Consider the following 24,911-nt stretch of genomic DNA (forward strand, 5'->3'; position numbering starts at 1 on the left):
CAACCGGTCTCCTCAGTTCCCAGACGTTTACAGAGTGTTGTTAGAAGAAGAGGGGAGGCTGCACCGTGGTAAACATGTCCCTGTCCCAACTTGTCTGAGATGTGTTGATGCCAATAATTTCAAAATTACCCTTTTTTTTGTTAAAATGGTCCATTTTTTCAGTTTAGACATTTGATATGTTTTCTCTTTTCTATTGTGAATGAAATCTGGGTTTATAAGATTTACAAATCATTGCAATCTGTTTTTATGTAGATTTTAACACAGAGTCCCAACTTTTTTGGAATTGGGGTTGTACAATATGGAAAAATTAAAATACGAATACAGTGCAAGGCAGGAGAATAAGGACAGTGCATTTTTCTTTTGCAGTGTACATCAGAATAGCCGGCCGATGTGCATCCCAGGGCAAGTTGCTTCCAATGCTGCACTTGTCATAAGGAAGTGAGTACCTGTCACTGACCACAAGCAATGTCAATATGTTGGATCTAGCAATAAGATTGTATTGTTTTACATTAAGGCAACATTTTATTAACTTGCAAAAAGCTAATTTCTTTGGATACAGTCGAGAAGAGTTGGCCGAGTCCATGTTTCAGACCATGTTTCATATTACACCCAAATTTAGGCTGTAACCTAATGCACGATTGCATGCACCATCCCCAAAATCCAACCCTCCCCCTTAATCTGAATTGCAGATTTGCTTCTTCTGTCAGAAATGTGTAACCATGTAAAATTTAGTGTGAATGTGCGTATATCCGCTCACACAACTACATTCTGCTCCGTATAAAAACTACACATGTGGGATTCTGCAAACCACGCCGGAAATCCTTCCTCCCTCTCCCCGCTCTGTAGTTTAAGCCACACGTCCTCCAGCAGTTATGGGCCGGAGGCTGGGGGAAATCATTGCAAGAGCCTGCGCACTGCAGCTGAGATGCACTGATCATGGGTGCTCTGCAAGCTTCAATGCAAAAAAATGAGTACCTACACATTGATCATTTGATCCAGGGCTGTCTTTGACGTGGGGAAAAAGCGCCAGGTGCCCCAGGCCCAGTCATTTTTGTGGGGCCCAAAGCAGCTGCCCCTTGAGCCCACAAAAAATATACACGTGTTATCGTTCTGTTTACTATGCGATTGTCATCACTCTATCTCCCTCTGACGTCTCCACCTATCTGCTCTGCAGGAGAGGAATGTCACACGAGGGTGGCTTCTGTCACCTGACACACATCAATCAGGAGAGTGAGATGTGACATCCGGACTGAGCTACTGCTACACCACCAGGCATGGTGCGGGGCCGGACGGGGTGGGGTGTGGTGGTTGGGGCCTAAGAAAATGTTTGCCAAGGGTCCAATCAATATTAAAGATGGCCCTGATTTTATCAATGTTGCTGCATTTTAAAGAGACCCTGCCTCCACCCTATGCATGACAAGATAAACATACAAAGGGATTAAAAGCACGTGTATTTGTTTTTACTCTATTAAATAAAAAGATTGAGCCCATAAAGACACAATTGGTGAAAAGAAATTGGAGGTGTTGAAGATTTTAGCTGATCTTAGAAATAGAAGCATTGATGTTGGGCACGTTAAAAAAAATAATAAAAATGGTGTACCCTATACAGGTGCTATAAACAATGCCAGAGAGATATGCAGTGATCTACAATCACAGAAATTGGAGACGGAAGCGCCACAACCTAGCACAATAAAAGTGTAGAGAAGGTTAGGGGAGGGTGGTGTTCAACTCACCTGTGGTAGGGTGGGTACTCGTTTAGACAGGTGGTTGAGAGCGATGTTCAGGGGTGGCAGACGTGATGAAGCCGTAGAGACGCGTGGTCAACGATGGAGGTGTGGTGTATGGCTGCTGACGGTGCACCACACCTCCGTCGTTGACCACGCATTTCTACTAACCTAACGGTGAGTGACAGAAGACCTCATTGGCTTGTGTTTTTCCTCCAACCTCACCACCTGTGTTGTTCCTTTTCATCCACTATTCCTTGGTCCATAACGCTACCACCAATTGAAGAAGAGGAAGGCTTCATCAAGTCTGCCACCCCTGAACATCACTCTCAACCACCTGTCTAAACGAGGTTGTGGCGCTTCCGTCTTTGGACACCCCAGTCCGGACTTAACAGAAGCCGCACACCAGCAATAGATCCCCCTGAATACGGTCCTTTTCCCCATAGAGGTCGGACTCTGCGTGATATATCCTCCATTTCTGCCTGGTGGCCGCCCATTCTTTATATAGTAATAGAACTTGTTACATTTAGGGAAACATTCCTATAAAATATTCCGCTATTGTGTTTCAGTTATTCCAGAGACCATTCTTTTTTTCTGGAGCTCAGCGATTATTTCTGGGTGACAAGAGAGTCCCAATTTCCCTTTCCATTTGGCACAAATGGCAGCGGTAAGATGGTTTAAAATAATAAAAATGTTTAATATAAATGTAGGGACAATCATTGGACGTTGTGTATAATTAAAGTATATACAGGGCCGGATTCCCCACAAGATCACGGAGGCCATGGCCTCGGGGGAGCAGGGAGTAGAGGGGCTCCTCCAGGGGCCTCAAAGTAAATGCCAGATTAGAGAGTTCCTCTGCAGGAAAACACAAAATTTTAAATAAACACAATTTGGAAAGCAGCCACCAAGGGAGAAGATAATTTGTCCAGTGGCCCCCAATTGAATTGAGTTTGAGACTCCACTCCTTGCTCTAACGCTGCATGGAAACATCAGCATCTTTTACATGCAGCGGTAAAGCCTTTAATGACCACAGAGGTGATAGAGATTTAATGGGATCTATTTAATAGACTGACAAGCTGTCAGTAAGCCAGTGGCTGCCTATGAAATAAATCCATGTGTATCACTGGCAGCTCCTCAGTGACTAAAGGCTTTAACCCTGCATGTAAAAGATGCTGATGTTTCCATGCAGTAGTAAGGATATATTGCCATATATCTACTGCTAGCGAGTGATAGATATATACCCCAACATTAAAAAAAAAAAAAAGTTGGCAAGTACCAACTAAATTACCTGTGTCAGCACCGCTCGCTCCCGGCTGCAGAAGTCCCGGCTCACAAACGCTGTGAAGGAGGAAGTGTGGGCAGGCGCATGCGCAGTCCAGATCACCGGAGGGGAGAGGAGAGCAACACTGAAACTCAATGGACGCAGCCGGGAACGCGCGCGCGCCAGACAGACTCCGTGGGACACAGAAGACGGAGTCATCGCTGCATCAAAGACCGGCACCAGCGCTGGAGGGACTGTGGAAAAAGAAGCTGTTTGGATCAAGAGGCACCACATAAGGTAAGTCCTTACAGCAGCATTGGGGTGGAGGGGATCTGCCTTTAATGTCACTTTAATGTTGTTATGTGACTGTGAACTCTTGGTGACAGGACAGTCAAAATACCGGGTGTGTGCCATTGACTGCGCTTCCTAAGGCCCACCTCCATGCTGCCCCACATATACAGTATATGGTATTTTGTACACTTTTTGGGTACTGCTTTCCAAGTTGCTATTAAAACTGACTGATCATGTGACTTTAGCAGACAGACCCTCCAAATTAACACTCGGATAGTAGGAAAGAACTGGAATGCAGTTTTAATGCTATTGGGGTTGCAAAAATTCTTGAAATGTGTAGCACATTTTAGGGGGGTTGGCAGTGAGGGGGGCGAATTGGGGAACAGCAGAGAGAGTAAATACGACCCTGACTATATGTATAGCCCCGGGTGGACTAATTAATATGGAAGTCAGGAGCCGGTCTGTGCAATCCAGGGGCCAGCATGAATATTTTAGGAGCTCCATTGGCAACAACTAGAGAAAATCTCAAACGTTAGGAGCCAGATGTCATTTTAAGGAACATTGAGTACCTGGCTCCTGGGATTTGTCCAGCTGTGGTATAGCTAAAATGTTTTTGTAGTTTTGGATAGAAACAGGAAGGATTAGTACCCCTGTTATACTGTTGCCAGTGTCCCCGCTATGGGAATTCATCCTCCATAATTGTCCCTCTCCCCTGGAGACAGAAAGTGAAGGGAAATCCAACATTTTAGAGTTGTCGCCAATATAAGAGGTTAGATGAAAATCTTCCAAAGGGGACACCTGTTCCTGTGACACCTAAGAAGGGAATTCCTCTACCGTTGCAGAGATTTCTATTCAATTCCGGTTATACCTCTAGAACAGGAAATAAAGTCTTCCCAATGTCCTCGATTTTGTCTGTTTACACTGACTATTAGATTTGTTTTCTTTTCTCAGGCTAAGAACATTTCAAGCAAGTATGACATTTTTTTTTTTATCTTGCAGAAATGTTGATGACTTATCTAATTTGTTACTACTGATCCCATGATACAGCATGCAATGCAAATTAGCAAAGGCAGACATGTTTAAAGTCCGGCCTAGGTGGGGAGGCATGCATGGCTCCCTACCAGGGACATGCTTGCCAATAAGGCCGACTGAGGAGGTACTTATGGAGGCACAGTGAGGGGAGGCTCTGAGGCCGGAGTGTCCATACCATACTCAGTAAAGCTCAGCCTGATAAAAATCACAGGCTCAGCATTAATGACATGACCCTGCTTCCTCCAGTAATATACTGGGAGAGTGAATATATTTGACAGGACATTAGCTATTCACCGGATTAAGAGGTGAAAATAAAGGAACAGAGCCCTGAAAAAAGAAAACTAATGCAGCCACCACATATAAGAACTGGTAAGCTACAAGATATATTTTAGTTTTTGGGTTTAGATACACTTTAATTATATACATGGTTTAACCACAATATTATAAATGTACTGTGGCAGTGTAATGCTCTGCAAAACACTCAAACACCGAAATCCCATTATTTCCTATGGGTATGGTTCACACCTGGGCGTATTACAGGCCGTATGAACGCGCTACAAAACGTCCTACGCCCAAAGAAGTACAGGAGCTTCTTTGGGGCGTTTTTGTCACGAGTTTCCATTGGGATACAGCCAAGTAGCGCTCGGGAAACGCGCATTTGTTGCACGTTTTTTAACCGCAAATCGCACGACAAACGCGTGACACGAAACGCGCGACAAATGCGCATATTTGATACGCCTAGGTGTGAACCCAGCCTTAGAGCTCTGGGTGGGATGAGATCTCCAGTCCTGGGGCCAGGTGTTGCCAATGACCAGCCTGGGCTGATCAGGTGGCTGAGAGCAGCCTCATTAGGAAGCCAGCTCAGCACTCAGAGGGGAGTGTTGGAGTTGTGTGTGTGAAACACACGGACACACGCAGACTCGGGTGCGTGCTTGACTTACAAGGAACAGCCGGGGGAGGCTGGGAGCGGTCAGGAAGGTCGGTGACCCTAGGACCGCTGGGACACACTGCTGAGAGAGCAGAGTGAGGGCTCATATTTTGTGTTTGCCCTGCATTTTACTTGATTTACCTGGACTACAGTGGAGTCTCCTTGTTACGGTACATATACAAAATCAGCTCGATAACTACTTTAATTTATTTCAGAGGATATATTATCGCAGGTGCTGGGTGTTGCAAATGATTTCAGCATTCCACATGAGATTAAAAGGTATTGTATCTTTATTTTAATAAAATGCTGGGAAGGGGACTTCTAATGTTAATGAGGAGGACTCCGCTGTGAAGAAGTGTTTTTTCCTTTCCTTTTTTCGCGTGTGGCCCCCCCCCCCTAAAATCTATACGAGACTCATAACTCAGATAAGGGTCTGTATAGATTTTAGGGGAAAACACATGTTTTGTTTACATTTTAGACTGAGGTGCCTCGAGATTCTGCATACTTTTAATGGGCGCTGTGACTGAAGAGAATTGTAGAAACTCTGATGTAGACAGTCTGAGACACTTTGATAAATAGGGCCCCCGTGTCTCTACGGCAGCACAGTGATGTGATTTCTTTCCTCTACCCAACAGGTTGCCGTGTAGGCGTTGCGTTGTGATTGGGAGTGGATATCGCATGAAGAACAGCTCTCTGGGTGACATTATTGATAAATATGACATAGTGATCAGGTGAAGAAACAAATACCAGACTCATAACTCAGATAAGGGTCTGTATAGATTTTAGGGGAAAACACATGTTTTGTTTACATTTTAGACTGAGGTGCCTCGAGATTCTGCATACTTTTAATGGGCGCTGTGACTGAAGAGAATTGTAGAAACTCTGATGTAGACAGTCTGAGACACTTTGATAAATAGGGCCCCCGTGTCTCTACGGCAGCACAGTGATGTGATTTCTTTCCTCTACCCAACAGGTTGCCGTGTAGGCGTTGCGTTGTGATTGGGAGTGGATATCGCATGAAGAACAGCTCTCTGGGTGACATTATTGATAAATATGACATAGTGATCAGGTGAGGAAAACATAAAATCTTTTCATATGGTTCATTAAATTATTACTAAAGCCAAAACCTTTCCGTTTTTTTGGATGTAGTAGGAATGGTAAAAAACCAGCAGTCAGATTTTTTTTCCCATTTGGGAGATTTTCCTTCACTTCCTGTTCTATAAACACAATAGGAAGTAAGAGGAAATCTCTCCACCCAATGAACTGCAATCAATTTTATGGTAATTACAAAAATCCTGTTTCCTTTTTTGCTTGTTAAGAGACATGGGATCAGTAGATATTCTCCCCTCCCACACTCACATAATGTTATCGTCTGAGATTGCCGTACATTAGCATATTCATTAAGGGCCAGTACATCGTCTCTGAATTGGTGCTGGCACTGTCCTTCCTTCTGAAGGGGGGCTACTTTTGTTCCCCATGATCCCTGGTGCTTGCTCCCGGGATAGACTACAATCTCACATTTAGTTTACTAATTTGTATTGAGATTGTAGTTCATCCCGGGAGCAAGCTTGGAGCGATTTGAGGCTAGGTACACATATTGGCGATCCCAGGGCGTGCCTCCTGTGACCGCGCGATCGTGTACGGCTGCACACAGCGGTTGCCACACGGTCCCATTGATTTTTAACAGGGTTGCACGGGCCATATAGCGGCAGAAGAACAGCGCGATTTGCCTGGCACGACTGAGGTGCCATTAGAAAATAATGGCAACAATAGTGCGATTGACAGTGGTGTGCAATTCCGTGAAAGTCTGAAAGTAAACAGCTTCTGCCGGGTGCTCTCTTTAGTATGACCAAATATCTCTGTAGCACCAGTATGTCAATGAAGCACCCTGTAATAAACAGTTATTTTTAAAACAAAGATGTGATGTAAATCAGTAAACACATATATAAAATGAACCAACCCAAAACCTTCATAGCTATCCCTTACAGAGAAAAAAAGACTTCACCTGTATTCGCAGAGCAGGGAAGACACTGTGTTGAGAAGAGGACAGGAGGCTTGCATATGCTGAAACTGTATTTCATCTCTGTTACAATCCTCTACAGGCTGAACAATGCCCCCGTCCACAAATACGAGGAAGACGTTGGAAGCAAGACAACTTTACGCTTGTTTTACCCAGAATCTGCTTTTTTTGACCCAGTGTTAGACAACAATCCAGATACGCTATTGGTGCTGGTGCCATTCAAGAATCTGGACATCCAGTGGCTAAAAACAGTCCTAAACAATGAGACAATGGTGCGTAAGTGCTGTGATATGTACTTTCTGTGGTATATCCCTCCTTGAATGAACATATACAGAAACGTTTATCATTCGCTACAACAAAAGCCATTCTCTACATGGACTGCAATGCAGCATATACAAGATTTCAAATGATATCCAAACTTTAACTGCTATAAACAGCTCCCGAAGTTGGCCGAGCGGCTCAGACGAGCCGAAGGCATATGCCTCGGCTCCACTGAGCCGCGCTGAAAGCCGAAGCTGGCCAAATGGCCGGCCATTGGCCAGCCGACAGCCTGTTTCTGGCTGGCTCCGGCCACTTGCAGAGAGATCAGCGTTCCTGGTTACCAGCTAACCAGGGACGCTGTCATTACACACTGAGAGCGGCCTCTCCGTGTTCTCAGTGTGTAATGACAGATGTTGTTTCTGGTTACCTGGTAACCAGGAACGCATCTGTCATTCCCCCCCCCCGGACGCTAATAGGCTCCCGGCCGCCCGGGAGAGAAACATTTTCTCACAGAAAGGTTCACTCTGCTTAAATGTCTAGATAAACTATGTTTAGTAAAAAAACTTTTTTTATATTATTATGTTCTTCCAATCTCTTTTTTAGTTCCCTAGTGATTCTTCCCACATATTGCAGACCACACAGGCATTCCAAAAGGTAAGTGACATAACGACTATGGCATGAGATAAAAAAAAATATTTTATATTCTTTACCATTTGTTTGTGATTTAAAAGAGCTTATCTTACTCCTAAGTCCTGTAGTTCTACAGCTCATAAATCTTTTGCAGGTATAAAAACCTACACCCTCAAAAAAGGTGGTGGTTTGTTTGGGATCAATAACATTTTTCTATAATTATCATATAATTTATCTCTCAAGATGGGTGCCCTCCTGTAAATAACTTTAGGTTTGGAAGGAAGCAAAGGGCCTAGTATTCCAATGTTTCCCACTAATGGACTCTACTTCTTAATGTTCGGCTGAATAATTAGTGACAAATGATATGGGAAAGGAGTCAGATTTTTTTCACACTTGGTTTAAGCAAGGAACTCCTAATTACATCTAGAACAGGGGCGCCCACTATTTTTCGTCTGGAGATCTACTTTTCAAATGACGAGCTCATTGAGATCTACCAACGAAAAAACAGCTGCATTCAGGGGCGGGAGGGGGCGTAGGCTGCGCAGGCAGGCCCCTCGCCCACAGTGCGATCGCCTGCATTAGTGCCTGTGTTCCAGTCCAGTGCGATCCGCAAAAATGCTGCGAGCACTATTTTTGCAGATCGCACTGGACCGGAATGCAGGCACTAATGTGCCTGCGTTCAGAGTGAGGGCGATCGCACTGTGGGCGATGCCATTGACTTCAATACAGCTCCACACCCCCTCCCGCACCGGAACGCAGGGAGTCGGCCTGCTTACATTGCAGTGCATTCCAGTACATTACAGGTCCAGGCGTCCTGTCCTCCCGTGGTGCTCGTGTGGCCGACGTTGCACATGGGGTGTCCTGCACCTTTCCATCTGCAGCGTCTGACACATTCAGCCGGCAGCCGCACGAGCACCACGGGAGCATAGCCGTAGCCAGCTCCTTTTGCGCCTGAGGCAAGGAAAAAAAACAAAGTTTTTTAAATTTATTTTTTACTATTTTTTATTTTATTTTCATTATTTATTTTTATTTATTTTAAATTTTCATAATTTTTTTTTTTTTTTACTCTTGGGGGGGCTTCGGGGAAATATTAGGGGTCTAAAAAGCCCCCTGATATTTCCCTTTTAAAATAGAAAAAGAAATTGAGGACACAAAGTCCTCAATCTCTTTTTCTGCAGCCTCTATTCTAAATGAATGGAAAGTACAGACGCTTCCCATTCATTCAAAAAATATTTTACTATCAAGCTGTTTCTGAATGGGGAGGAGCCTCTGTACAGAGTGCTTCTCCCCATTGAGAAACTTATGAATGAAGAGGAGGTGATGTAAATCACCTCCTGTTCATTCATTTATAACTGGGGACACATAATACTATGTGTCCCCAGTTATTTACAAACACTGGAGTGATCAGCCGATCGCTCCAGTGTTTGTCCTGCACAGAGGATTGGTACATACTAGTGTCATGTACCGATCCTCTGCCGCTCGTCCACGCACAGGGGGGCTGCAACTTCTCCTCTGGATCTCCCCTGCTCTTCCGGGCAGACGCAGCGGTGGGATACCACGAGCTGCGGGGGGGCGGAGCCGCTGTGACAGAACGGACGAGCAGTGAGGGGAGAGGCACCGGCTGTCAGATGCTGGCCGAGCGTCTCTCTCTCTCCTCACTGCTCTGCATTAGTTAGTGACAGCGGCTCCGTCCTCCGCCCTCCCCCGCCGCCGGTTCCTTCACTTCTTCTCGGATCCCCGCTGGGGAGAGCAGCGGGGATCCAGAGAAGCGGCGGGAGGAGAGGACATGGCGATCTACCAGTGATCGCTACGCGATCGACTGGTAGATCGCGATCGACCTTGTGGGCACCCCTGATCTAGAACATTCTTTCTTATCTTATAGAGTTTGTTTTCATTGTATCCCTTCTCTATGAATCTGTCAATAAGGACTTGGGATTGTGAATAAAAGTCATCTAATTTGGTGCAATTTCGCCTGATACGCACAAGCTGCTCTTTAGGAATTCCTCTCAGCCACTGGGAATGATGAAAGCTTTGAGTTGGGATGTAACAATTTTTGTCTGTAGGCTTAAAATAAGTTTTGGTAGACCACCCATTCCCCTAATAATTTCCAGTTCTAGAAATTGTATCGCAGCCGCATTAATGGTATGTGTAAATTCCAGGTTATAATAATTAATATTTAAAGAATTTAAAAACACTTCCAAAGATGACAGAGTACCCTCCCAAACAATGATTATATCGTCAATGAAACGCTTCCATAACTTAATGGGCCCTCTAGGATTAGTAAAAATATATTCTTCTTCCCAATTTGCCATGTATAGGTTAGCCATGCTCGGGGCAAACTTTGCCCCCATTGCTACCCCTCTTTCTTGCAGATATTAGTTACCCTGATACCAGAAACATTTTTTATTCATAGCAAAATCGATGCATTCTAGAATAAAAATTTTCTGTTTCAGTTTACGATCACTGTAATTATAAAATGCCCAATTAATTGCTTCCAAACCTTTGTGATGGGGTATGCTGGTATATAAAGAAGCTACATCTATAGTAGCCATTAGTGAATTTTCCTAAAACCTGCCGATGAACACCAAAGTCAGGACTGAAATACAAAGGGAGGACACTGACATAGTACAGTACTGAATAGCACAACACAGGCAAAAGACACTAGATGCTGAATATGTTTTGGAAATATGATATTGCCTAACAGGAATATTGAAACGTTTTGTAACTCTGGGTTAATTTCATAGGTAAAAAAGGGCTTCTGGAAGAAACCTCCCTTAATATGGAAAGTGAAGTCTCAGAACATCCGGATCCTAAATCCCTATTTTATGGAATTTGCTGCCACGAAGCTGATGCAATATGTTCTGACAATACGCAAGATGAGTGTGGTATGTAGGTAGAAAAATGTTAGGTTTATAAAGATTGATGTACAAATTAAAATAAAAGTCACACACACTCGTATTGGTACACCATCGTCTGTGTCACAGGCTTACAATTTTAATGATGATGGACATCATGAGATGACCTGATTATATCATCACAAACGAGCACATTCCCATGTCTTCTGGCTGTTTTATGTAAGAGATGCGTCTATAGTTAGATGTAAATTCACTAGTCATACATTGAGACTATGAGAGAACATTCTATCTAATGTTTTGTGCTTCCCTTCCAGAGACCAACCATCGGCTTCATGGCAATCTCTTTTGCTATTCACTTCTGTGACATGGTCCACATTGCAGGCTTCGGCTATCCAAAGATAAATGATTCGCTCCCCAACCACTACTATGACAAGAGCATTATGAAGAAAATGATAGTAAGTTTCTGTCCATTATGCTATAGGCACAAAACATTAAAACAAAAACCGGCATCTTTTTGAAACTTTGTGGTATATATATTATTAAAAGAAAATATAAAATAAGGTTTTACATTTGGAGGGTTCACATTAGTCTGTTAGCCTCAATTAACCCCTTCATGACTGAGGCCCTTTTTTCCATTTTTGCACCCTTGTTATATTCCACATTTTAGGCCTGAAAGATCAGATTGATGAAGGTGAACTAACAATGTTGTTAAAGTGAAAGTAGAGTTGTTTTTCCTATAATCTGTTCCTATACTTCTACCCACTTTACAGCATTAACCCTTCCTGCCATGGGGTGAACTCATTCAACAGTTTAACGGAAGAGCTTTCTGTAGGGGTCCCCCAAGGCTCTGTCCTTGGACCCCTTCTCTTCTATATCTGCACCTCCTCGCTGGGTCAGTTGATCACCTCACATGGCTTCCAATATCATCTCTATGCCGATGGCACTGAACTATATCTCTCCACTCTACAACTCACCTCCTCAGTGTCCTTGCGCGTCACTAATTTACTAACTGACATATCAGTCTGGATGTCACAACACTTCCAATATTTCAAAAACTGAGCTCAGAATGATTCTTCCCCCCCCTTCATGCACCTTCCCCCAACTTTTCCATTGAGATTGATAACACAACTATCACTCCTTCCCCCCAAGCCAAGGAGCTAGGTGTCATCCTTGACTCGGACCAAACCTATCTGCCCCACATCCAATCACTATCCAAATCCTGCCGCCTTCACCTTCGTAACATCTCCAAAATACGCCCCTTCCTCACTGATGATACCACAAAGCTGCTCATCTACTCCTTTCTGTGGTCAGGTTTTCATAAATCACTGTGTATAGATATTAAAAGTATTCTTGTGTTTCAGAGTGCATCACATAAGGTACCCCTGGAAGCAATGATAATAAGAAAGCTTCTTCAGCATAACGTCATTCAGAACCTGACCTACTTCTGAAGACTGTCGCCTGGAAGATCAGGGATTACTACATCCATATCTTCACACACGGTGCTAGACTGAACAGCGCCCAGAACCAGTGAACAGAACTTCAAAGACTATAACAAGAGATTACTTCTAAATGGCTATTACCTGTGAAGATTTCAACAAGAGGTGCACATGGTAGCTATTGAAATAAATGAGTTCCACCAAAGGGTATGCCAGGCTTTCAAAAAATGCTAAAAGCTCTCTTATTGAAGTATAACATTTCAAAAATTAATTTATAGTATAACATGATTTTTAAATAATTAAAATTCCATTTTGTAAAACATGATCATATAATTATTCCATATATAGTATTGACATCACATGATTAATTTATACAACATGATTTGTTAATTCATTCAATATAGCTCCGACATGTTTCAGCCTACTGGGCTTCTTCAAGGGGACAGGAACTGTATATCATGAGAAGATCCAGTCGGGTGCATACCAATGTAGAGCAATAGATCACAGATGATTGATTATATTCACCCTTATTTCATAAATGGAAAGGCAATCAAGCACGGAAGTCGTGTCAGGAGAGCAATATGCAGCACCCAATCAACAAGGACACAAGGACCGGCCAAGTCTGATTGGTTGGAAAATACGTAGCTTGTGTATTCCACCTCCAGAGCAGTCCTCCCCAGTGCCGCACAGAGGTGCACATGGAAGGACAAAATCTGAACAATGAGAACCCTGTATTATATACAAAATGTTATCAGCCTTAGGCTGCTCAATTTAAAAAAAAAAGGAAAGACACAAAAACAGATATCCAAACAGGGTTTGGCTTGATATTTATTATTAAACATACGGTCAGTAATGAGAAAATGTGAAAAGAGAGTTGAAGAAAGGATAAGAACTGGTTTATCTTGTACAGTAGGTATTGTATATGATCGCTGCTGCCTTTTTCTTTTATACGTTAGTTGATTATTTATTTATGTTCTCAGGAATTTATAACGAAGCAAAACTGGTTTATCCAAAAATTCACTCCCAGCTTCAACAGGCAAACAAACATTTGTAAGATTTCTTGAGAAGAAAGATGTTCCAGTAGAATGCTAAGCTGCAAGTGAACAGGAACTGGAGAATTTCTCCACATAAATAACACATTCCCTGATCTAACCGCGGGCAGTTTTGTCTGGAGGCTCAGAGTTTTCCCTTAAAAACAAATTAAAATGAAAAAAGCTGCATTGTGATGCTAATGCTCGCAGGGGTGGCCAGTGACCAAGCAGCCCCGTTAAAGTGGACCTTTACCCCCTTTCACTAAAAATCCCATCACATGCAGCTCTGCATGCTGATATGAAATCATCTTACATTCATAAGTTAAACAAACATATTTTTTATTTCACATACAATCATTGTTTTCTACTTCCTGGTCCTCTTGTGAATTAGTGATGTAAAGTGCCCAAGCGTTGCATCCTGGGAAGGTTACATCAGCAGATCATTGCTCGGAAATCTCATCAGTAATCTGTCGTGATCTCAGGGAAAGGCATTTTCCTCCCCTTAGATGATGTGCATTGTCACATGTCCTAGTCACGTGTGCCAGAGTTCCAGGAAGTAAAGGGAGTCTATTAAACTGCCCTTAGTAAAAATGGCCACTGTCAGAAAATGGGAAGGAAATGAAAAACAAGGTATGCAAAGAATACAAAGCCGACAATTATCTAGAAGTATCTGTTTGTAGATTGTCATTACTGAACATTTCTAAAGGTGTATCTGTTGTCATTTTAAACATATGGCCAAAGTTCCTCTTTAACAATCCTATTAGTAGTCAGTGAACAGCTAGACACTGTTCAATTGCTAGAGTCCATTCTGTTTACACATAAAATATGGGAGGCTGTTGATTATATTTAAGGAGTTTTAGAAGGATGGTAGGCTAATATTGTCACCCTCCGCCATCTGAATGACCTTCCCTTCAACTTCAATTTAGCACCGAGAACTGACTTACAGCAGTGGGCAAATTCTACCGTTATAGCTTTGGTGACAGCTATCAAGAGGGGATTTCTCTTATTTTTTAAAGAGTTCCCCTCTCTCTTCCTGTTATGTTTATGGGACAGGAAGTCGATTCTCACCGGTGGAGCAGAGACAGGTGTTTTAACCAGTTTCTACACTATCAAAAAAAAAATGTTTTGGCTTTAGATACATTTTAACCATTGCTCTTCACTCCCCCCATTCCCTTCATCTTTTCTCCCCCCTCTTTTTGTTCTTAAACTGTTGTTGTATTTTACATTAACTGCTGTAATTATAAAACCAAATAATAAAAACTTTGACAAACAAAAAAAAGTGCATGGACAATTATTTTTGTATTATATTTACTTATAATAATACACCTTGAGCTACAGATGTAATTTTTAAATGCACGGGTTCCCCTTAACTTGGAAATAAATACAAAGCTTTCAGTGTAAAAAGGTTTTGAAATGCTTTGAAGCGAACCTGTTCTGCCCTCATGGAGCTTACACTCTCAGGTCTCTATTGCACACTCATACAGGGGCAATTAACCTTCCAACATGCCTTTACACTATGCAAGCACAGGGACAGAACATGCAAACTCCGTGCAGATGTGTCCTGGTTGGGATTCAAACCGGGGACCACGAATGCTGCAAGGCAGATGTACTAACCTCCTAAGCCACTGTGCTGCCCAATCTCAATAAATCTAATGACTCGGTGATGACAAAATGTAAACAGAGACTGAAGAGAAGATACATACTGAATTATCTTGCACAGAGATCAGTGTACACGGTCAGGTGATACATTGCAGGAATACCGATGGCTTTTCTTGCAAATGTTTTCCTGTTTAGTGACGATTGATTCACGTTCTCAGGTATATAAATAAAGGACAACTGGTTGGGTTGAACATTCACTCCAGGTTACACCTTCATCCCACACAAGTCGACCCAGGAAAAGATTTTGTCTGCAAGTGAAGAACTGGGTTATCTCTCTATATAAATAATACATTCTTGAGTTGAATGGGTCGTTTTGTCCAAGATGTCATTTGTCCGGGGTATGATTCACATGGAATATTTACTTGAATGGATTTTTCGGGTTCTGGGTATACAAGCAAGCAGAAATACGCTTGTTGAAAGAACAGCAGGTAAGGTAATGGCAACTCAGTGACTGCTTGATAACTAAAGAAAGCCTATGGAGAAAATGTAGGATTGTTTTTCATATATGATTTTTGTATAAAAACTACACTTTATAAGTTGGAGGTATGAATTTTTTAATGGCACAAGCTGATGACAAGCTCTCACAGCAGAGAAGGAACCTCACGCTCAGATGTTATCAGCTGTTTATAAAGTTTGATGCAACTAAATGGGAATTAGAATGGTTTGAGATAATATTAATATTTAAGTTTTAAATCTCAGGTTGATGTCTTTTCATTACGAATATCAGTTTATTTATTATACAGGTGGAACTCGAATAATTAGAATATCGTGCAAAGTTCATTTATTTCATTAATGCAACTTAAAAGGTGAAACTAATATATGAGAGAGACTCATTACATGCAAAGCAAGATAGTTCAAGCCGTGATTTGTCATCATTGTGATGATTATGGCTTACAGCTCATGAAAACCCCAAGAACCCCAAATCCACAACCTCAAAAAAGTAGATTATTACATGCAATCAATAAAACAAGGATTGTACATAGAACAATATCGGACCTCTGAAAAGTACAAGCATGCATATGTACTCAGTACTTGGTTTGGGCCCCTTTTGCAGCACTTACTGCCATTACTTTTGCACGATATTCTAATTATTCGAGTTTCACCTGTATTGTTCTAGTGCATTTGTACAAAGTACTTTGGTCTTTCTATTGGCTCATACACAAGGGCGCAAATACATATAGGTTTGTATGGATAGAGGCGTAGAATACACCTAGATCCTCCTTCAGTCAGTTCTAATCCCACTGCCAATTCTAGTAGTATATCCCTCCAAGCATAAAGCCACTGCTGTTCTGTATGAACAGACAACACAACGCAGCCATAAATAAATGTAAATATAGTATAATAAATCAGGGGTCGACAATTAATGTGGAATTCAGAAAGCAGTCTGCACAATCCAGAATCTCCCCAGGATTTTTTAGGAGCCAGCTCCATTGGCAATAATTAGGGAACACTTCAAAAGTTAGGAGCCACAGGGGTGTAGAAATAAAAAAAAAAACAAATACTTGTCCAAGGACTAAAGTGGGGGCCCAATCTACATGTCCCTCATGACCATCTACTTGTTGTAACACAAAATAATTATTTCAACCAAAACTGTATTTAACCGTGCTAAGAAGCGCTTCTCATTGGTCAGCACGCCAACCTAACCAACCGGTGCTCGCAATTTGCAAGCAAAATTCAAAATCCATAGTGCAGGGCTGCGCAGTACGGGATATGGATATTACACCTGCACCGTCAGAGGGGAAGGACCATTTGCCGAAAGGTATGTATAGCCTTGGTGGGAGGAGAGGGGTCCAGATTTGATTGGGTAATTCCATTTTCCTAAATTACTTGGGAAAGTGAACTTACCCTTTAATGCACATTGTGCATGTTAGCGAGTGCAACACTCACAAACAAGCCCCTATGTGATAGCAATTGGAGGTGACAGGTTCTCTTTACGGTGCCTGCCTTCCAATACAGAAGATCAAGCACAGCATTGAGCTGGATCTGCCGTGCAGCCCAGCTTGTGACAGCTGAGAGAGGAAGCACTGTTAGTATAGCACTCCTGTCTTCAGACGTTCTCCGGTCTGCTCCCCACTCTGCATCCTGAAGTCATTTGCCATGGTCCCTGGGAAGAGCAGGGGACCCCAAAAACCACAGCAGGGAGGTGGGGCAGGGGGAACAAGCAGGCTGCTGCGAGAGATCTGGATGGCTGTCCTCCCCCAAAAGGATTCCCCCCTTCCCTGTCTGTTCCTCTAGCACTGACTGGAGGGACAGACAGGGGAGGGGGCGAGCACAGCTGACTCTGGCTCTAGAGAAGCTGTCAATCAGGTAGCGGGGTGGATACCAACAATGTTGTCAGGATATTTCCCGGCTTAAGCGCAGCCCTGTGCTATTAGCAAATAGCAGGCAATAGCCAGCAATATGCTGAGTTTTGGGAAACAGGAGAACACTAGTAAATGCCCTCCTGTGACCAAAAAGAGAACTAATGATATAAAAGGTTTGACCATAGTTCTTAACTGACAGGGCTCCCTACTGCTCACAGTACAAAGATTGTCCATAATATATCACATCTCACCCACCATTATTTAGCAATTCCTCCAAATGTTCAGTCTTCTTGTAAAGTTGTTACAGAGTTATATATGCAGAAATAATCCTAAAGGACTGAGCTTATGTATTTTTTTTTCAGCAAGACCTCAGGCTTTTACCTATTGCACATACCGTGTTTCCCCGAAAATAAGACAGTGTCTTATTTTTTTTTTGCACGAAATAAGATACTAGGTCTTATTTTCGGGGGATGTCTTACCTGGCTGGGGGAGGACCGGACGAGGTCCCGGAAGGCGGCGTGCTGTTGCCGGTCCCGGTTCCCGGCGGATGATATTCCGCTTCCATCGTGCGTGCGTGCGGGAGCTGCGGCCGTCAGGCGTGTAGGCGGGAGCTGCGTCTGGGCGGGGCGGAAGCTGCGGCCGGCTGGGGTGTGGGCGGGCCTGTGGGCGGGAGCTGCGGCCGGTCTTTAGATTCAAAATTCAGTTTATGTGCCGCTACCCCGAAAGTAAGACCTAGCGGATTTCTGTAATATAAGACCTACCACCGAACTAGGTTTTATTTTCGGGGGAAGGTCTTATATTACAGAAATCCCCGAAGATAGCGCTAGGTCTTACTTTCGGGGTAGGTCTTACTTTCGGGGAAACACGGTATTAGAGTGAGCTCCATTTACATTTCTTTTAACTCTAAAGAGGGAATCCAGAATCAAAGTCTCTATACATAAAATGCCTGCAGCACATAGCACGTAGGACAATGAGCAAGATTTTATAATCTCTTAGGTGCTTGGAAGTATTAGAACTCAGATGAGGCCGCCTGACACTCAGCTATTTTCATATGTCCTCATCCTCATGCATGTTGGTTTTTCGCATATGAACTCAGCCCTGCGTGTGATAGACACCTTGAATGAGGCCATTCAACCCTTCAGATAATTTCTGTTACAAAAGTATTTCTGTAAGTGCACACAACAATTTTTCCCATAAGCAGATTTTGGAAACAAGTATTTGAAGTGACATTAAACCCTCAGATTTGTTAACATAAACCAATACTGTAATGTGCGCCTTACTGTAATCCATGCTTGTTTCCCTTCTCTTTGCTGCTCTTTTTTTTCTTTTAAATCCTCATGTCTTCTCATGCTGGGGGAGAACTTCCCTTTGCAATTGCAAACGTACACACAGACACCATGTAGCCATTCCAGAGACAAGGCAGTCTGCTGCAAAACAGAAGTTCTGCCCAGCATGAGAAGAGATACAGATTTAAAAGGAAGAGCAGCAAAGAGAAGGGAAACAACCATGGATTACAGTAAGGCGCACCTTACAGTATTGTTTTATGTTAAAAAATCTGAGGGTTTAATGTCACTTTAAGTGTATTTATGGTCAAAAACCAAAAATAAATACGTATTTCTGGATTAAATGTCTACTGAAGTTCTATTCCACTCATACTAACCATATTGATCTTAGTAAATTGACTTATTGAAGATGCCAATTTGAGGTTCGTCAATGCACTGACCCAATTTCACTCAGCCCTGTATATATGCACTTCCTGGTGCCACCTTGTAAAAGACGAGCACTGCAGGGACCAGGTGCGGGTGGCCGTCGCGGTCATGCCCAGGCGCAACGAGGATCGGTAGCCCCAGCTCGCCGTCAGAACGCGGTGACGTCTGGTGGTGCTCTCCGTTGTCGCTTCGCGCAGGTGCGCCGCGGTCTTCCCGCATCTCACCCCTCAGGGCCGTCTAGGTCGGGCGCAGGCGCGCCGGGGAGCTCCGCCCCTCCAAGACGCAGCCCTCGGCATAAAGCCGAGTCACGGTAATTGATCGGCGTCTTTCCGTTGATCGTGGAAGGACGCTGATCAACCCAGCGTTCCCTCGCCTCAACCTCACCGGACTCAGTTCGTCCTTTGAAGACTGCAACCACCACCTTAACCGCAAGTAACCTGGGCTAGGCAACCCATAGCCCCAGGTCTCCTATGCATATCCGTGTATCTGAATCTGTGCATTGCTCTCAGCTGTTAAATATACCTAAACCTATCTGAAACCATTGGATTGCTCTCATCTGTCTCATTATACCTGAACAACCTGAGTACAACTGGCTGCTGTGTTTAACTTTGCCTGCTGTGTTTGAGTCTGAGCCTATGCATTTGCTTCCTTATTACGATACGTGTACAAACAGAGAACTTATTCCTGTTGTGTCTAACGCTGAAAACGTGCATTGCCATCACCTGTGGTTGTATACTCTAACCAGTCGTGTATTACTGCCTTGCTATAACCATACTTGTGCGGGTAGTTTCCCATTCCCTACTGTGTATACGGGGCGTGATGTACTGCAGCCTCCTAAACGCCTAAACATACAAAACTGGGCAATCCAGGGAGGAGCTGCTAATCTGATTCCCGTTCCTTTAACCCTCTCCATTCCACAGTTGCGATCCATAGAGGGTATTCGGCCCTCTCCCAAGGCATTACACACCTCTCTCTCAGAGCCTGCCTTCTAAACTACAACTTAACGTCTGAACAATGTAACATTATCACTGCTTGCAGGAAGCAATGCATTATGGGATATGTAGTGTTGAGAAATGGAGATTGCATCACATCAAGCAGCAGGAAAAGATGCAAAGCACTCTGGGAATACAGGAAGTTGTTGGAAGTGATGGACAGACAGATGGCAGCACTACCTGCATGAAAGGGACTTTCTAACTCAGCTATGATTGCATTATCAAAAATAACTCTAGTATGTATTCCTATCACAAAGCTTTTATAACAGGACAGGGTATGCTGGGACTTTACAGCTCCTTTAAGTGTGCTGTGTATAGCATCCACTGCATGTTCTTTCAGTGGATTCGGGAACATGTAATAAAATTTAAAGTACAACTGAAGTTTTGGATAGAGTAAAGGAGGGTTATAACTTGTTTTGCTCATTGGGGAGATTTCCCTTCCCTTTCTGTTTGATAGTTACAACAGGAAGTGAGATTAAATCTCTTCAGAGGGATATCCCTGGTGGTCAGTAGGGTCACCAGAACCAGTGTCCCCATTGGAAGATCTTCCATCTATTCCTGCTTTGGTGACAAACCAAAATTTTGGATTTTCTTTCACTTTCAGTGGTAACATTCACCAGGACAAATAGAGAGGGTGAATCTCCCATATGGGGATAAAGACAGCAATTCAAAACTTGACAGGCATTCTAATCCTTTGCCACTCCATCCAAAACTAAAAAAAAAAGAATCGTCTTCAGTGGCACATTAATAAAATGGAAGATAATTAGGGGGATTTATTTAAAAAATTTTTATATAATGGGTAAACCACAGAAATGATTGTCTGCTAAATTGTTGGCCTGTGTGCAGGTGTGTGAAACAATAACTATTTATTCTGGTTGTCATGATTAGTAGGCTGGAACTGCATATATTATTTTACATCTTAAAGGAGAACTATGAGGGGGGGGGGGGTTTTCACTCACCTCATAGTTCTAGCCAACCTGTGACAATGAGACTGTCACAGGTCGGCTCAGTAGATCGGGAGGTGAGAGAACACATACCGGCGTTCGCTCACCTCTCGATCCTGTCACGGCTCTCTGCCGTGACAGGGGAGGGACTGGATTTCCCCCCTCCCCGCTCCGATCCTCCAGCGCTGACTGGCGGAACGGATGGGGGAGGGTACAGCTGGCTCTGCCTCTAGATAGGCAGAGGCAGCTGTCACTCACACAGCTGGGCGGATCCAGACATAATTGTCGGCATCCGCTTCAGCTGCGGCGTCTTAGTATACCACTAGCTGTAGCTCGCGGTATACTGAGCTTAGGGTGACGGGAGGACGCTAGTTTGTGTCCTCCTGTTACCCTAGGGAGAAGTATGGGGAAAAGCCCTAACCCCATAGTTCTCCTTTAAGTTGAGTCATACTTTCCACATAGTTGTAAGCTACATACAGATGGATGAGTTGATACGTTTCTCTGCCATTAACTTTTTGGAATGATAGGTCTCTATTCAAAAGACAATGTTGCTGTGTTCACTGCCAGTGAACTTAAATATACAAAAGCACAACATAAACCATCCACCTGATGTTATCTATGATAATTCTCCTGTCTCATCTCAGTCTGGCAGCAGTGAGCACAGCAAATACGTATTTGCAAAACACGTTTGATCCCTTTCCGTTTATTTTCATCTTTTTTACAAAAATGTTTGACTTCTTGATTGGAAAGAAATGAGTACTCTATATAGGTTTTCTTAATAATGGTAAGACCATCCAGGATCCTTAGTAAGAACCTGCACAGCCCACCATATAGCCCGCACAGCCTATTATAGAGCCCGCACAGCCTATCATAGAGCTTGCACAGCTGAACTGAGATTCCGCACAGCCCACCATAGACCCTGCATAGCCCACCTGGGAGTCCTCCATGGCGAGTAAGTACCAGGAGCAGGGTTACAAAATCCTGCCGCGCTGGTACAGAGTCCCCTCTGTTCTCCATAAAATGGACAGATCTATCGCCCCTACCTGCTGGAGGTGTGGCATGGCCACAGGAACTATGGCACATATTTTTTGACATTGTTCGGTTCTGAGACCTTTGGGAATCTGTACGCCCTGTGATCAACCAGCTGGTACTTTCCCTGTTGTCAGATGACCCAGCAGTTTTTCTTTTACATATGGTCTCTTCCTCCATCCAGCGATACAAGCAGTCCATGACGATCCACTTGATCAACGCGGCGAGATCCTGTAAACCGTTGTTGTCGAGACAGGACAAGCCCGCTACACTGCATATGTGGTTTCCAATTGTGGAGGAAATTGCATGGAGGAACTGACAGCCTCCCTACACAACTCTGAAGAGAAATTCCAGTCCACATGGATGCCTTGGTCTGCTTACACTTTGTTCCCCGCATATTCTCAGACATTTGTGCCAACTGCAGCATCTGGCGACGCTGCCGGGAGAGGGACGTAGGGTGAGATATGGGGTTCCAACTGTAGCTGCTCCTTGCCTCTTCTGGTTTCCATGCTTACCTCCCTTCTACCTGTTTCTTATATTTTTTTTCTCTCTTTCCTTTCAGTCCTGGGAGATAACGTACATATGTTGGGCCTCCACTACCCCACTGGCTATTCTTTTCTTTTGTAAAGTGATGTGACAGAAGGTACTGGTCTTAGAAGGTGGGGTGTGGTGTGTGGTGGTCCTGTTGGATGAGTGCTGTCTCCTCGGGTCCCGTGGTAGACGCGGGGTACTATATGCGCTTAGTGACCTGCTGGAAATGGCACCTTTGAATGCTTGTTTTTTACAATGCAATGGATGTATATTGTATATTCCTATGCAATTCTATTACCTCTTGATGGATGGCACCGTTGTTTTTGTCTATTTCAAGATGTGTACTTGTTTGCTTTTCTGTATGTGGGTGTTTCAGCCAAAAACTAAAAAACAAGTCCTTCAACATACATGCTGTTATGCAATACTAACTACTAGATATCAGTAATAACTGCAACATGTACAGTAAATCCTATAAATGTTTAAATAAGAGGTAAGACTATAACGGCCAAACAGGAAAAATGTGCCTACACTATATTACTTACACCTGATCAGATGGTGGCAGTGGAAGTAGTTGCCAGGGTACCCGCAGTGCTTAGGACAGTAATAAGTCAGAGCTGTGTGGCCGCACAGGGCGCCATGGCAATCAAGGCACCAGGCGGCCGACACAGCTCGTCCTCGGGGCGGCTTCTCTCCTCCTCACCGCTGGCCATCCGACATGACAGCGATCCCTCGTCCCCGTCCTCCCCGACAGGAGGGAGCGCTGCCTGCTGTCAGGATGGCCGAGTGGGGAGGAGATCGGAGCCGCTGTCATCCTGCCAGTTTCAGAATGACAGCGGCTCTGTGCGTGGCAGAGCGGGGATATTTACCGGTCCTCGTTGTGAGAAGGACAAACACTGGAGCGATCGTCACTCCAGTGTTTGTAAAAAACTGGGGACGCATAGTACTATGTGTCCCCAGTTATGAATGAACAGGCTGTGATTTACATCACTTCGTGTTCATTCAAAATTTCCTCAATGGGGAGAACTCACTACAGAGGCTCCTCCCCATTCAGAAACTGCTGATAGTAAATAGTAAAATATTTACTATCAGCAGTTTCTGAATGAATGGGAAGCCTCTGTACTGAGTGTTTCCCATTCATTGAGTGCTGAGGCTGCTGAAAAAGAAATTGAGGATTTGGTGTCCTCAATTTCTTTTCTATTTTAAAAGGGAAATGTCAGGGGTCTGTTTGGACCCCTAATATTTCCCCGTAGCCCCTCCAACAGTTAAAAAAAAAAAATAATAATAATTAAAAAAAATATTTAAAAAAAATAATAAAAAATTATTTTTAAAAAGTGAAAACTGCCCCCCGCCCCCTGTTCCTCCCCCTCACACACACATTTTATTAGACATGTGCAAAACAAATTTTTATGCTATTTTGGATTCAGCCATAGGCGTGTTCTGGAAGCAGGGCGCATGACATCATATAACACCTCACTTGTTGGGCGCCGCCATCTTGGTGTATATCTAGGTATACACCAACATGGTGCGGCCAATATCGGCGTGTGACATCACCTGACGCCACGCATGCATGGCGTCATGTAACGTCATGCTCCCCACCTCCAAGATGGTGGCACGCATTCACAGAACACCATGGCCAACATGGCCGCCGCACATTCTCAAACAAATTATTATGCGCCTGAATACATTTTTCGTATATTCGGACCTATAGTAATTCATTCATTTTACATGTAGTCTAGGTTTTGTGTTCTGTTTTCTATTTTTACTTTTCTAGATATACTGACTTGAAAAAAGGGTCGGCATGACATCCTGACACTTTATTTGTATAGACTCTATTGTAGTTTGACATTTATTGTTTACCTTCTGTTGTTTTATTTGATAAGAATTCTTATATTGCGCCGACAAGTTTAATACCTTTAAATAAAAGTTTTATTTTTAGCATACTTTTTAATATGTTTCTTTGCGGCTTAACAAAATAGGAGTCTTTAAATGGTGCAGATATTGGGGTAAATGGGTGTGGTTACGGGGGGGAGGTGGCCACTAAAGGGTGTGGCCACTGAGCGGTGTGATCACTGAGGGGCGCTGTAAAGCTTTCTCGCACAGGGAACCTAAAGGCCTAAGGCCGGTCCTGGGGCCCGTGACCAGGCCTGCCGATAGGGGTGTACAGGCAGCTGCCCTGTACCAGGCGGGCCCCATCAAGTGAGCGTGTGAGCGGGGACCGAACCCAGCACGGGCTAGGGGAGTCTGCCTCCACACATCCTGTCAGCGCCGATACTAG

The 24,911-nt window shown here is 43.7% G+C and overlaps 1 protein-coding gene across 1 annotated transcript; it reads left to right on the forward strand.

Moving 5' to 3' along the window:
- Positions 1-385: 385 nt before the first annotated feature.
- Positions 386-12,521, forward strand: LOC108790840 (CMP-N-acetylneuraminate-beta-galactosamide-alpha-2,3-sialyltransferase 4-like). Its single transcript, XM_018561193.1, has 8 exons — positions 386-438; positions 2,294-2,391; positions 5,452-5,515; positions 5,872-5,967; positions 7,339-7,528; positions 10,892-11,032; positions 11,317-11,457; positions 12,364-12,521. The coding sequence occupies exons 1-8, from the start codon at positions 389-391 to the stop codon at positions 12,448-12,450; spliced, it is 867 nt and encodes a 288-aa protein (XP_018416695.1). The 5' UTR covers positions 386-388; the 3' UTR covers positions 12,451-12,521.
- The last annotated feature ends 12,390 nt before the right edge of the window (positions 12,522-24,911 follow it).

Source organism: Nanorana parkeri, unplaced genomic scaffold (assembly GCF_000935625.1).
Source record: "Nanorana parkeri isolate BGI_ZX_2015 unplaced genomic scaffold, ASM93562v1 scaffold506, whole genome shotgun sequence".
Classification (NCBI taxonomy): Eukaryota; Metazoa; Chordata; class Amphibia; order Anura; family Dicroglossidae; genus Nanorana; species Nanorana parkeri.